Source organism: Pholcus phalangioides, unplaced genomic scaffold (genome assembly GCF_987345545.1).
Source record: "Pholcus phalangioides strain wild (caught in Gottingen) unplaced genomic scaffold, Ppha-v1.0 ptg000017l_1, whole genome shotgun sequence".
Taxonomy (NCBI): Eukaryota; Metazoa; Arthropoda; class Arachnida; order Araneae; family Pholcidae; genus Pholcus; species Pholcus phalangioides.
The window spans coordinates 35,631,593-35,647,026 of record NW_028301610.1 but is presented as its reverse complement, the minus strand read 5'-3'; the positions used below and the strand labels follow the sequence as shown (position 1 = coordinate 35,647,026).

The window sequence follows — 15,434 nt, the reverse complement described above, 5'->3', positions numbered from 1 at the left end:
ACAGTGTTCTCTTCATTTCGTTGGCTGAGAGAGAGAGAGAATGTCTGTTTTTTACTGTTCACAAAACTAATATAATTTCCGATTCTAAGAAGGAATTAACGCAGCAGAAATAGTAAAACTGAAAAAAAAACCCAAAACCAAAAAAAAACCACAACTATCTCCAAAAAAGAAAACATTTACGAATGTTTTTCTTTATATGTGAAACCTAATGTACGAGAACTATTCAAATAGTAAATAAATTTCATGAAAAATAAATAAACTAACACCTAAATTAGCTGTTCAATTAGGCTTGTTACTAAAAAAACAAATCGTAATCAAAGTCTTCATTGTCAGAACTTTTAACCTATTTTTAATTTTTATTGAAGAAAACACTAATTCCATGGATTTACTTTTTTTATATTAAAAATCTGCAGAAAAATAGAGGACTTTAAAATCAGTGGCGGAAAGTAAGATAAAAATATCTGAAGATGTTTAGAATTGTCTAATTAATTCTACTTGTATGTTAACGTTTTTTTGATCACAAGTTGACTCATGTTTTAATGCACAAAAGCTTGGTTTCTCCCCCTTCAATTGCGATGAGAGGAAATAAGTTTTTTCTGATTATTATTATTTTTTCGATTGAAATCAAGAGAAATGAAAAGACTAAGGAAATCTTAAGAATGCGGAAGTAATTTGCACTGTGGATTTAGATACTAAGAATTTATAAATCGTAAGCAATCTTTTGAAAAATTTAATAAGATTGCACAATCGCAGAGATTGAATCTGTAGCATGGGCTTCTCGTTCAAATACGTCGTATTGCAGTGAAAAATGTTTTAAAGGATTTAGATTTTATATTTCCGTTTTTTTAAAACTGTGGTACAAGTATTAATTCAATCTGTCACACTATTCATTGGATTTGCCTCATAGGATACGAAGTGAACTTTCTCTTTCTATTTGAAGGGGCGTATTTGAATACTCTCAAGTATGTATTTGAAGCAAGCGTTAGTCCTGCATAATATTACCGTTCACAAATATATTATGTTGAAGTTGGCGAAAAGGAAAAGGATTTTGAACTTCACTTCATGCTTTGCTATTTGCGATAGAAGATTTAGTAAGCTCAAATCAGATGAAATTGTTTTTCATGATTGAATGATTAGAAATATCGTAATTCTAGTCTCCAAAACTCCAGCTGAAAGTCGGATTCAACTCCAAAATTTTAAGGAAGATTAGAAAAAATATTGTTCTCAGTCAGGCTTGATTTTATTTTGTGCACTTGATTAAAATTGAATGAAGGTTCATTAAATTTTATTTTGGTCCTCTATTGTAAACGAAAATAAATGTGGTGGGATTTATATAAAAGTGTAAAAAAGTTCTTACGTTCAGATCTAACTGTGTGTATGCACCATAAGCACCGAACTGGTTAAAAACGAATGGATTAAGTAAACCCATGTTTCCAGCCATCTGTTGCATTCGCCTCAGCTGCCTCTCCTTCTCCGTATCTGCAAACTTTACAACCAGGCTGGATGAAGCTCCCTATAGGAGAAAGAGAAATACAAATGTAAGTGGCTATAATAATTTCGATCATTTCTATAAGTGCACACATCGACATATTTACATATATTTGTATATATTTACAATATCAAACAATAATTGAATAATTAAAAGAAGAAAAACTTTATTCATAATGCTATGTCAGATTATCCTTTTCATACCTGAGATAAATCTGACTATTAAAAAAACTTTTTTGGTTGATTTGTGTTTATTGTATGTCAAAATGCCCTTTTAAAAAAGAAAAGATATTTTTACTAGGGCCATTTGAAGTAGATACAATTATGTGTACTTCAGGCCTTAACTCGAAAAAAGAATCACCAAAAACCATTTAAAACCGTTAAAAATAAGGTACACATATGTGTACTTCTGAAGCAAAGAGAGAGTTTATGAAAGCTAACAAGAGAATGAAACCGTAGCGTACATTTTTCGTGTTTTCACCTAAGTAGGGCTACAAGTAGGTTTTGAAACAACTGCCTGGTGCTTTTCAACTCTTTCTGAGCATTTTACGTTTACTCATCTATGACATGCGACATGCGTCTATGACAAAAGAGATGCCTTTATAAGAAGCCGAATAGTTTGGCACACGTTATATGCCACAAAATGAACGTGGTTTTACTTCTGAGCGAACATCTAGAGTCGAAAGTTTACGGTTGATATTAGCATATTTTACATTAGGAGGTACGATGCACACGTAGAAATCGGTACTAATAATATCAAAGACAGATGTTTTTTATTTCAGAAGCGAATATATACTTACATCTACAATAGTTTTTGGTTCTTAAGACAAAAGTCAAACATCTTAACTTTTATTTCCTAAAACTGGAGAGCTGTAACAATTCTATTATATTTCATGGAGACCATGTTTTTAGTACCAACGATGAACCTTGCAATTTCAATGGATTTACAAGATTTATGTTGAACGAGATCGACAATTGCACCACTAATCCCAATTGATCAGCATATTCTTCAAGACTTAAGCTAATTAGGTGACCGTATCTTTAATTTAACGGCAAATGAGAGTTTTTACTTACTAAGTCTTTTTTTTTTCTCTTTCTCTCCACCTTAATACACTGCTGTGGATGGTATTAGGAGGAAAGAAAGTACAGAAATTTCAATATATATATATATATATATGTACACCTTTCTCTTTCTTCGTCCCAGCTCTAAGATCACTTTATGCAGAATTACTTCAGTCTTTCGTAATTAGACTTTTAGTTATGCTCCGGTGAATTTTGCTCTCGAGATCGAATGAAATTGGATAGAGTAGTGGAAGGATAAATTAGAAGTGCTTTCCATTTTTTTTTCCTCATCCTCTCCTTCAGACTTTTACTTTAAGATACTTTCCCATGAACCCGTTTCCACACTCCTTGCTACCTACCCGTTATACCTACCGTATTTAATATAACGGTACACTCTGTGTGCTATCCTTTTTGTTCGAGAAAATTAACCCTGATAGTCATGAATGAATGTGCCCTTTGTTCTCTTGAAGGTCCACCCTCTCCTCTGATGGGTTATTAGAGTGAATCTCGGCGGAATACAGCAGAACGACGGAGTTGATTGGCTGGACATTCAGGCGAATGGACAGAATTATGCTGCCAGTCAGAATAAGTAATTAAAGAATCGCAGATATATATATATATATATAATGTATATAGGTATAGGCCTATATTTTGGTTGAGTGCAATTTTTTTATGTGATATAACTATATAACTGAAAAAGAATTTGGGTATTTTCGAGAATCCAGGTATTCGGCTGTTGGGCGAAATATATCTATGAAGAAGAAAAATTTTGCAGCTTTCTGTCATTTTGCAGACTAATAAATTATGTTTTATTGGTGAGTTAAATGTGTAGAGACAACCCTTGCTTTATAGTTTCTCACCCTATATTTTATCCTTGCTCATAAAACCGATATACAGGAGAAAGCGTATGCATATTTCTTTAGTTGGAATGTGAAAAAGCCAGGTTTTTGGACTTGCTGTGTTCAGTAAAATTCAATTTTAAGGAGTTAATGTTTCGAAAAAAGCCAACTTTCATGATTTTATGTATTAAACAAAAGCCGACATTCAGGATTTCATTCATTGAGCAAAAGTCGTCTTTCTAGATATCATGTATTGAAGAAAGCCGTCATTCAGGACTGCAAAAAAGACAATGTTCAGAATTCCAAAAAAAAAAAAAAGTATTCTGTTGAACAAAACCTGACTCTCAAAATTTCATGCAATTTAGAACATGGGACTTGAAGATCTCATGTATTGAAATTCTTCAAGTCAATGAATTTCATGAACAAAAACAGACTTTCAGGATTTCCTTGTTTGTCAATAGCAGACTATCAAGATCTCACATGTTGAAGAAAAGCACACACACATCCCGGATAGGCCGCCATAAATAATCAGTAATGAAAAAAAGTGAGTAATAAAAACATACGAGTTCACATGTTGAATTTAATCCCTACACAACGCACGCACACACACACACACACACATTAATCTTATTTAATTCAAAAACATAAAGATAAATAGCCCTATTTCTTTTGTATCAAAGCGTATTAGACCAACTCACGCAAATTCAGCTTTTGCTGTTATTTATCATTATTATTACATTTTTTTTTTAGGAATTACTTTCGTAAATATGATGCAGGAAGGCCAGCAAAAAAGTACAGCGTTTATATATCTATATCTATATGTATTTTTTTTTCTGTGATCCCACGATCTTTTGCCCATTCAACTGTAAAGTGTTCGAACGTGACAGGAAATTGCTTCTGACGTAGACGGCAAAAACCTTTTGATGTGACTAAAGCGAACGATGTTAGAAGGTCCAGTATAAAAAAAAACGTAAAAAACGAATATATATATATATATATATATATTACTAAAAAAACTAGAATAAAATAAATACTTCACGAAATATACACCGCAGTAGCTTAAACGGTTTTTCTGGTGAAAAATGAACGCGGCAGATCCAGTTTTCGTTGATTTCTTCTCCTTTTTCCATCTCAGTTTCCTGTATTTTTTTTCTCCCCGTGGAACATTTGGAACATTACGTATATTTTCTCCAGAATGTTCTTTATTTTATATATATATATATATATCTTATTTTTATTTTTTACTCGAATATCCACGTACCTTAACGTCGATTTAAAGAATGTCACGGATGCCGAGTTTCGAGGAAAGACTAAACAACAAATGATGTTAATGCTTTTCGTCTGTTAAACTAACTTATGGATGGAGGTAAGAAAGATATAAAAAATACGAAAGAAAATGGTAGAAAATGGTTTTAAGTATTTTAACGCGTTATATATATATATATGTAAAAAAAAAAAATGGGCTGCATATAAAAAGTATCGATACTGAAGTAAGCGTGAAAATAAAATTTAAAATATTGAAATCTGTTTAAAGTTTGTTCCGTATAAATAAAAATCAAACGGAAGTTTTATATATGATTTTTTTTTTAATGTAAAACTGTTTGGTGATTTTGAAAGAAGTTTATTACTTTCCCCAAAAAAGTAATTTTTGAATTTGAAATTTTCATACAAGCATTAATAGTTTCTTTTTCTCTCATCTCAAAATTTCTATCAAAAGTGAAAAATCGAAATCTCTTTAAAGTTTGTTTTATACATATAAACATATAAACCTAAAATTTATATATGTGGTTTTTTCAATGTAAAACTGTTTCATGGTTTTAAAAGAAGTTTATTATTTTCACCGAAAGTTATTTTTGAATGTGAACAAGCGCATCCTATATAGCTTTCTTTGTCTATCATCAGTGAATTTTTATCTACAGTGAAAAATTGGAATCAGTTTAAAGATTGTTTTATACTGATAAAAGTATATCTCAAATTTATATACCAATTTTTTAAATGTAAAACTGTGTTTTGATTTTAAAAGAAGTTTATTCACACTGAAAGTTACTTTTGGATTTAAAAATTTCAAACAGGCCAACAGGTCTTTCACATAGGTTCCATCTAATATAATTTTGTTTCTCTCTCACATCGATAGATTTTTATAATTTTAAAAATATTAAAAAATTGCGATCAGTTTTAAAGTTTGTTTTTTATTCAAAAAAACAAATAAACCAAGAATTTGAATAATTTTTTTTTTAATGTTAAAATGTCTGTCGATTTTAAAAGAAGTTTATTACTGTCATCGGAAGCAATTTTTGAATTTTTAAAATAGGCAGACCCTGTAGTTTTTCTCCCTCTCATTATTGGATTTTTATCAGCAATTAAAAACTAAAATATGTTTAGTTTGTTTTTTATAAATAAGTACATAAACCTAGAATTTATATACGTATTTCTTTTTAAGGTTAACTCTTTGTCGATTCTAGAAGAAGTTTATTACCTCACGGAAAGTTATTTTTGTATTTAAAATTTTAAAACAAGAATTAACATCCAATGTAGTTCTCGTTTATCTCACGATTCTTATTAATGGTTACCGATTGAGATATGTTTAAAGTTTGTTTCATATGCATATTTTTTGAATGTAAAAACTAATGTCGATATTAAAATAAGTATTACATTGACGGAAAGTTATTTTTTAATTCAAAATTTTCCTAAACAGGTGCATTTTGTATAGTTTTCTGCCTTCACCGCTGGATTTTTATCAATTATTATGCTTTGATGAAATTATTGAATTATTGATGATTAAGTGTAAACTATATATTTGAACGTTTGTTCAATATTTTTTTCAATTACATATTCATCAGTTGACGCGACGTACAGTAAATATAATCCGAAAATTTTTAACTGGAGAGACAAGCTGAACAACACTTTTTATTACACGTATATTGTACTAATTTAAATTTAAATCATTCACTATAACAATAAAAATTTCAGTCACAAGGATACTTAATTCAGCTATTACGTGAGATTTTTATTTCCCCATGTTTTAACCACCGAATTAATCATCGATTCTTTAGTTTAGTACTCCCCAAAAATAAAAAAAAAATCAAACCGCTATCTTGTAATAGAAGATGGATACTATGTAAATGCAAAACCGCGTCAGATGGTGGAGAAGAAGCCCGGAATAAAAACAAAGAACGCATAAGGAATCCAATTTTAAACTTCAAAAGACGAAGGGGGTGGCGATAAATCCTTCGGAGCACTGAAGGGAAAAGCTTTTACCTTCAACTTTTTAAAACCTTTCATTAACTTCAATTTAACCACACCGACCACCCCGAACTTTCCCTGGGATTTAGGGGTAACTAAAATCAATATGCAAATGGACGACGGTTCTCCGAGAGAGTCTCCTACAGTGCTCGTATGTATGCGGCCCAACCCAAAAAGCGTATTTTCGGCATTTCAATTATAGGGGCCGAGACGATCAGCGCTAAGTATTTTAATTGAAAACGCAAAGCCCAAAACAAGCTGAAGTCAGAGGTCGGGTGGGACTTTCCAGAGGAAAAAGAAAAGGCAGGAGCCTTGAGAGTGGTGGAAGCATTCTTATTCTCTTATCCCAAAGGGCTTGTGCGATCATCGAAGAAGCATTTCTTTTCTTTCCCGTCTTATTTTTAGGCTCTCTTTTCAAATGCCTTGTAATGCTTAGTCAAATTAAAAAGGCTGGAAAAACATTAGGTTCGTGATAGGTGTTCATTTTTTTTAATACTCTTTTTTTTGCTCGTCTTTTTTTTTACTCGTTCGGACGTGATCAGGCTTTTTAATTACGTCTGCTTCTCGGTGTAAAAATAATTAAAAGGTCTTTTACATGTTCTTTATCACCATACTCATGGAAGTAGTTTACCCTCGTTTAACGAAGGAAAAACAGACCTTAATGGGTACGAGAAAAAAGACGGCTTTTTATCCAATTGAAATAACAGAGAGGGGGAGCGAGGCTATTTCTTTTTTTTTTTCAGACCGAAAATAATAATTATTATTTCTTCAGTTCTCGTTCATGGACTTGTTTTGAATTACCCTGTCAACGGAGAGTCTCTCAGTGATCATCGATGAAAATGTGATGACGTGGTGACGTGATGAGCGGTTTTTTTTTTGCATCTTTGTCGGGAGATGGCAGCACGAGTACTTGCGACGAAGAACATTAATCAGGGATCATGTTATTCGGGTGTGTTTGATTCACGTTTTCGTGGAAGCTCGTTAGTTCGTCGTTCACGTTAACGGAAAATTATGACCGGCTTGAGTGGAGTGACGATTTTTAAACGAAGTGCCGTTAGTTTTAATGTGCAATATTATGAAAAGCGTATAATTTTAAAATTTATTAAAACATGAATTAAAATTACAATAAAAACTAACTAATTTAAAGATTGCAAAGAAAAAAAAAAGACCTTTTTAAAACTTTTTGAGGTTTTAGTATTTTACTTATTTATGGTAAAAGCACCAGTACACTTATCAGTAATTCTTGATAGAAATAGAACATAATATAACAAAAACAAACTCGAACACTTGGCCCAATTTTGACTCTGGGGGGGGGGGGGACGGACCTGCGCGGACTACTCAGTAGAAGCCCTCAACTTGGGAAAAAAATGTCTGGTTTTTCAACAAAAACACTTTCTTCAAATTTGAAACCCTAAATTAGTGAGGACCCATGCAGAAATTATGTCCAACTCGAACGGTCCCTAACGTATTAAGAACTTTTGTTGTTAGTCGGCAAATTAACTTCCTCAGTGTACCTTTCGTCACATGAAATATCCGGTTGCGGTACATAAGGCTTTTACAGTCACTTTTGAACATATGGTAATGTTGTTATCAAGCTCTTTCTCTAAAGGGAGCCATAGAAAAATCACCTGTTTCTCTCTCTCAAACTTTTCCATTTGTGACGAGTTAACCAAAATTAGCGACGAGTAAACGTGGGCTTAAAAATATGATTATCTATGGAAGCTAGATGGGACCGAAGAAAATGACGATTTATTAGGGTGACGACTTACCGAGGTCTTACTATATAATGCCATGGCAGTTATTAATGGATAAATATTATTTCTAACTATCTAGAAATTTGTGATTTTATACTGGGTGTTTCTCGAGGAATACATGTCGGAAAGAATAAAATTTTATGACTATTGATTACATATTTTTGTAATCTTTTGTAATTTTTTTCTGTGTTGATGAGCTGTGTCCATATAAATAGGTGTTTTATACAGGGTATTTCTCGAAGAAACCATGTTTAAAAGGAACAAAATATTTTACGGTTATTAATTTGAAAATTAAAATTACATAAGAACAAATATCAGTAAAAAATAAGCTATGATAGTTTCATTCTCATAAAATGATAATTAAGAGAAGTTTAAACACTATAAATTTTGCATGATCCAATAGAAAAAATGTGAATAAGTAAAATTGTATAGTGTTTCTGTCTATTTACTCAAATATTTATCTCGTAACCTTTGAATAAAGATTCGTAAATATATCGACTCTTGGATATTTGAAATATTTCTCGAGTTAAAAATTACGTAGTTAAAATTTAGTCTTAAAAACTGGAAAAAAAATTAAGAATTGCAACCATCGAAATGTTAGAGGGTGAGTTTTTTAGACCGAGAAAAGAGTAAAAAATTAAGAAAGGTATGAGAAAATATGAATATAATTTATGAAATAAAGAAATGACATTGGAAAAAATACCATAAAAATATGGTTGTCGTAGCCAAAAGTTAGAAATAATTCAAAACAATAAATTAAATTAACCAAAGGTATAATACGTTGACTATAAAAATACGATTGTCATTCAATTGAATTTGAATAGCTTCTCGATTACTCTGACCAGGCTTATCAAAATTGACATTTTTGTTGTACATTGATGGCACATAAAAATTTGAATTCTTATATTTCAATAATTATTATTTCCCAAGAGTGAAACCATCATAGCAGTATTTGCTAATTTTTCCAATAATCTTTCGTGAAAACTTCGTATAACTGATTATAAAGGTATTACCATCTACACTTTAAGAAATACAGAAGCAAATATAAATATAAATGCGAATATAAATATAAATGCGAATACAAACAGAAATCGAAATACAAATTGCAATACAAATAGCAATACAAATGGCACAACAGACAAAATGCACAACGAGGTTTCCGGAAAAAAGATACCTATAAAAAATACGAATGCCAAATATAACTAAAATACAGCAAACCAAAATAAAACGAATTATCACGAAAAAACTAATGACACACCATAATAAAACTTATAAAAACTAATGATAAAATAAAACAGACTGCCCAAAAAAATTATGGTTGTCTTATGTTAGTGTATGGATAGCTTCTCGATTCATCCCATTACAAGCATCGTATATCTTTTCACATGTGTCATTTGTGGTAGAATTCCCGACAACCTGGAGTATAAACTATTTCATTTATTCACAGCCCTGTTAGAAATAACTAGAGTTAAAACGACACGAGCTTATGCATTAATTAAGTGTTTTTTGTCCTCAGAATTTCTCGGAATGTTCAATTCCTGTTAAAAGATTAAAAGCTAAAGAAAAACCGATTTGAGGCTACAAGTGATCGAACAAACGCTAAAATCTATGTTTGCAAAGCTTCGCCTTATTTGTTTCGCATATATCCTTGTTTTTATACCCTGCCCTTAAGGGAACCAAGTCTAATCTATAAAGATGTTGGTAACTGGCAAAACATACGACGACAAGGTTAGTTTTACAATATTAATGAGACGGAAGTCTCAGGAAAACGTTTCTTTCTTGATGAATATCCAAACTTTCTCATTCATTACATATATAACGAACATATCCCGCTACAACGTGATTTTTTTTCTTGTGCGTGTGTGTGTGTGTATTCACCCCAATCCTCTTCAGTATTTTTTTTTATTTATTTATTTTCACGGAGGATTCTCGGTTACGTCGATGATACGCCGCTGTCCTTGCCGCTTGAATTATAGATGCGGCCACTATCCATTCCTTCGAGTAACAGATTTCTCCGGTAAAAGCTTCCCAAATCAGTGATGGTAGATGGCAGAGAATGTAGTCGTTTTTGCTTAATAAAAAAGGTGTTCATAACACTATATAATATCACATCATTTTTCGGGAGGAGAGACTTTATGTATGTATAATATATTTTTTTTTCTCGCCATGGGACCTTGTAAGAGTCTTTCTTTATAAATTTAAGGTTTTAAATATTCATTCGCACTCCCGTAACTTTAATATTCATGATGAGGAAGAAGTCTGAAAGAAGCTGCGGCTTCTTGAAGCTTAATACACGTGGGCTAAGAATGCTGAAAAAAAAAATCGGATTTAAATTTTTGAATGTATGAATATTCGTCTCTATTTAATGGTGTATTCGAACAGCAGACTATTCTCATACATTTTGAAACATATTACTTTATCAGTATCAAAACGATCATCATACATCATCATACGGATAACAATAGTTAATCCTGTGAAAGAATAAATTTCCTCTCATAAAATAAATATTCAAGAGAACAGCTCAAAGAAATTATTCTATATTGTCTTTTTTTTTTATCTTAGTAATATCTAATAAATCCGTAGAGAATAAAGACATTGTTGAAATATAAGCTCAGATATATTGTAATATACATACAGAGAGATCTGAAATCTGGCAAGTACATAAGAAAATGCTTGCTCAAATGTCAAGAAGTGACGCACGGAAAAAGCTGTCAGGATTTAACGGGCAAAATGCCATGTTGAAGGCATGCCAGAAATCAATTTCCCTTTCCACTGAGCAAATCCGAAATTTTCAAAAGTTCTAGTTCCGACTGTCACTGGTCTGACAGTTTAAATTTTCACATTATTATTATTATTACTATTTTTTATCTCTTCCGTGACAGTTGAGAAGTGGCTTTACAATAAAATATCGTATATAACCATGCATATATTTCTGCCATGCATACACAGTGCACGCGGCTTATGTGATCACATCGGGACTCGGACTTTCTGATAACAATAACAGATTGAAAACTATGTCCGAAAGAGATAGGAAAACGAATATCATGACCATATGCTCCGAGTGATCAAACAGGACACATCCGTTTTTCTTTTCCACATAAGTGATTGCGAATTGTTCGATTGTGATGTTTCCCTTTTTCATGTTATTCTGAAAGAGAATATTTTTGTTTCAACCTAAAAATCCTGTATTTATTATTATAATTCAACCTTTAATGAGGAGTTTCACGCTGTTTAATATGTTCTACGCATTACGATAATTTTTTTAAGGTATCTGGGGCTACCTTTTTAGTATTTCTTCATAAAATGGTACCGGATTGAACTTTAATTAATAACATTTTTTGATAGAAAGTGTCTCAAAATGGGGGTAGACGATAATAAATTTTGGGACTGCTATGTCATTTTTGAGAAAAAGTCATTTTTATGTAAAATTTTAAGCAAAATTAATGCAATATTCGAAACACGACTGCAAAAAATTATATGAATGGAATGTTTTGTTATTTTCGCAGTGCATTCAGCTAGTGATGATACATGTTATTAACGAGAATTTAAACGATTGTATGCTCATAAATTACACCCAAATCTATTAATGTACTTGTGAATTGTTTTTGAAATTTCATTTAACATATGGTGTAAACAACACTGTAATTAGACAAACACATGCGATAGACCTTAGATGTATAGTTTATAACCTTAACAATGTATGGCAAAATATCATATTAAAATTTTGTAATGATACAATCAATAGAATTTCAGAAATTATATTTGAAACTCAAGCAAAATGTCAAAAATGTGGCATTCGTAAAACGTGTTTGTCTCCGATTTTTGAATTAAGATATCTCAGTGAATATTACAGTTAAAAACCTGGTATATTCTTTATGTTGGGCTCAGGAAAAACAAGCTAACAAATTTAGATTTTTTTTATTTTGTGACACACTGTGTTCTCATTCTTAAAACTGGGTAATTTTTGAACGGTTTTTGCGAGCATTTTTAACATGGAATCACACCTCTACGACAAGCCGTTTATGAGATAAAGACCAAATTAGCACTTACAGGACACCCTGTATAAAAATATTATTGATAAGGTGGAAAAAGGGTACAAAATGATTTTTTTCAAACAAAACTTCTCAACTCATGATTTTAATGAGCATTTTTCTTCCTCCAGCAGTCGTCTAACTTTTCATCTAAATTCAGGAGCAATTTTTTTGATTTGTAAATTTTTCTACAAAATTTTTTCTAGCGATATCGATTGCAGTCAACTACTGAGCGAAATCACCGTTCATGTATCTAATTATACAGCATCAGAAATCAACATCTTTTCGCATTTATTTTTTTAGTACATATATTTTGGAGAAACTGTGCAATAGCACTGATTTGGTTATTTTTTTTGAATGATATAAACTTCTTTGTTTAAAAAAATGTATTGTTTTATTGTTTTTAATTCTTTTTTTACCACTTATTTTATGTTTTTACCTTTTAAAATCGATTTGCGTGAGTTTTAATTTCATTTATTCATTTTTTGTTTAGGTATACATGTTACGGTAAATGTGATATATCCGCTTATTATGCACACTTCCCAATCATCTTAGTAAGTTTGATAAATTTACCACTTTTACAGGATATTATGCATAATACCCAAGCGTCGCTGGTAAATTTGATTAATACTGAAAACATCATCACTTTTCAAAGGTTTTCAACAACTGGCCGATACGAAGATATATTTAGGAAAGAAAGAAAACTCAACTGCCTTTATGGAGATTCTAACCCACGTCCTCCCACTTGTCGGGTGAGCATCCTAGACCACTAGACTACAAAGGTAACGAATATCTTATTCTTTCCTTAGAGCTCCTGTGCACTGAACGGGACCGTAAATGCACGGTCGGGCGTAATTCAGGCTAAAGCTCACAATTGCTGACACAGCCCACAAGGAGGGCAGTTGAATTTTCTTTCCTTCCTAAATTCATCTTCGCATCAGCCAGCTGTTAAAAATCTTCGTGTGGATAGCGTAGAGTGACATCATCCTAAGATTATCACCGACGAGTATGCATTATAGCCAAGTGTTGTTGGAAATTTGATAAATACTTGAAATTTGTCCCCTTCATTTGTGATTATGCATATTACCCTAGTGTAATTGGTGAATTTGATAAATTTGAAAAAAAAAATCCAAATGAGTCTAGTATGTGTGATAAATATAGTCGGACCCCGAAATAATGATAACAAATTTTATTATCGTACCTCGATATATTGATATAATTCATGTATGAATTGTCATATATATATCATATAGTACGATTTATCATGTTTACCAACGACGCGACGTTATTGGCTATTGTGTATAATCGCCGGTAAAAATGATAAATTTAGGGAATTTATCAAACTTACCAAAATGCTCGGCGATTATGTGTAATAACCTGATTTATCTCATTTACCCTAAGATATATATTTTGTGTGTGTATTGTGCATCTTCCGTATGTTTTTGTGTTTAGCATTTTGCTGATTTAAGGAACAATAAACAAATTCCAAATTAAAAAAAAAAAAAGGGCAACATAAACCGAAGTCCTGGAAACTATAAACAAATTTCTTCCAATCTTATGATATTGGTCCGTTCCCTACTTTACGAAAGTGATAACAACACCAGAATGATAACATTATCTGCGATTCTAATAAGCTGCGTCTATTGTAAAACAAAATGCTGTTCGGGAATGTCGGCAACAACTCGGACTATATCTCATCTCGGCGTTAATTTATAATTAACTATAAAACTTTTCGGTCTAAGAAATGATCGAAATAACATTTAGGGATATGTTAGACAGGGAGATGCAGAGCAAACTAAATAGTATTTCATCGAGAAGAAGGGAAAATAAATGCATGTATATAAAGTTGAAGCCAACTCTGAGAGAGAGCTCTTTTGTGCAACAGCAGGCTACTCCCGAAGAGAGCACAAAGCCATTTTTCCCGCCCCATTCTTGTGAAATATGATGTTGAGTATGTTCATAAAAGCCAAAGAACTTCCCGTCATTTTTCGTGGTGGTTTTGGGCCTTGCTGAGATGTTGCAGACCACTCCTATCCGAAGCGAATATCATACAGCGACGAGCACCAGAGTGGAGAAGAGAGTGAAAGATTCCTATATTGTTAGTACAATAGAGGGGGGATTTTCAAGAGAAAACACACTAGCGAAATTTTCCTCTGAAATCTCGAAAAAAAAAATAAATAAGTAAAATATCTTAAGTCTGAGAAGATAATATGGAAGAGTATAGTGTGAATAACCTTTCTCTCACATCCCACATCGTTAACGCAAAACTCTTATCTCTGTCTTAAGTTAAATATGTGCTGCAGGAAAGAGTGTGAAAGAATAATAATTAAAAAAAGACAACAAAAAATGAAAATTTCCAGAAATTACTCTTTGATAGATGATTTTGGAAATAAAATTTGAATATTTACTAGCTATTTCATCGATATGAAAGCCTCAAATGAGTACGCGCGTGTGTGTGTGTGTGTGCGGGAGTTTTCTAATTTTGTAAAAGTTTTTCGAGAACTTTGAAAAGAGGCTTAAACTGCTATTACCATCGTATTTGGCCTCATTAAACAGGAGGAGTTGCTTCAAGCCATGGGTTCTTCGATTTGCAAACAATCTCTGAGATGTTTTTTTTTTTTTTTTAGTTCTATCCTTCCCTTCATTCTTTCTTATTGTGTTACTGATTCTCTAAAGCTATATTACCGGATCGTTATTACGCTTGAATGGGAGGGAGGTGCTCATTAGAGAAGATTAGGCATCAATGCTTCTCGTATCGGAGGTAAACACGTAAAAACACGCGTGAGAGTGTTAGAAGAATGTAACGATGCCGTGTGGAGAATATACGAGAGCACACGTTTAACACTCTTTTAATGATTTCAAGTGTTGGTCATCTAGATTTCACGAGTTATCTCCTCATTTTAATGAAACGTTTTCTTGTAATTGGCTTAGTTAAGATATTTCAGTTTTATCCTTGAACGATTAAAATTTGGCTGTATAGGTTAATTAGTGAAATTAGATTTAGAAAATTATTGAAT

General features: G+C 32.0%; 1 protein-coding gene across 7 annotated transcripts in view; it reads right to left on the bottom strand.

The window, feature by feature from the left end:
• The window catches only part of bru3 (CUGBP Elav-like family member bruno 3), a 606,527-nt gene that overhangs the window by 65,790 nt on the left and 525,303 nt on the right, over positions 1 to 15,434 (bottom strand). For all 7 annotated transcript variants that reach the window (XM_089246538.1, XM_089246542.1, XM_089246535.1 and 4 more), the window contains one exon: positions 1,358 to 1,513. In XM_089246538.1, coding sequence (XP_089102664.1) covers positions 1,358 to 1,513 — 156 coding nt within the window. The remainder of the gene's footprint in view (positions 1 to 1,357; positions 1,514 to 15,434) is intronic.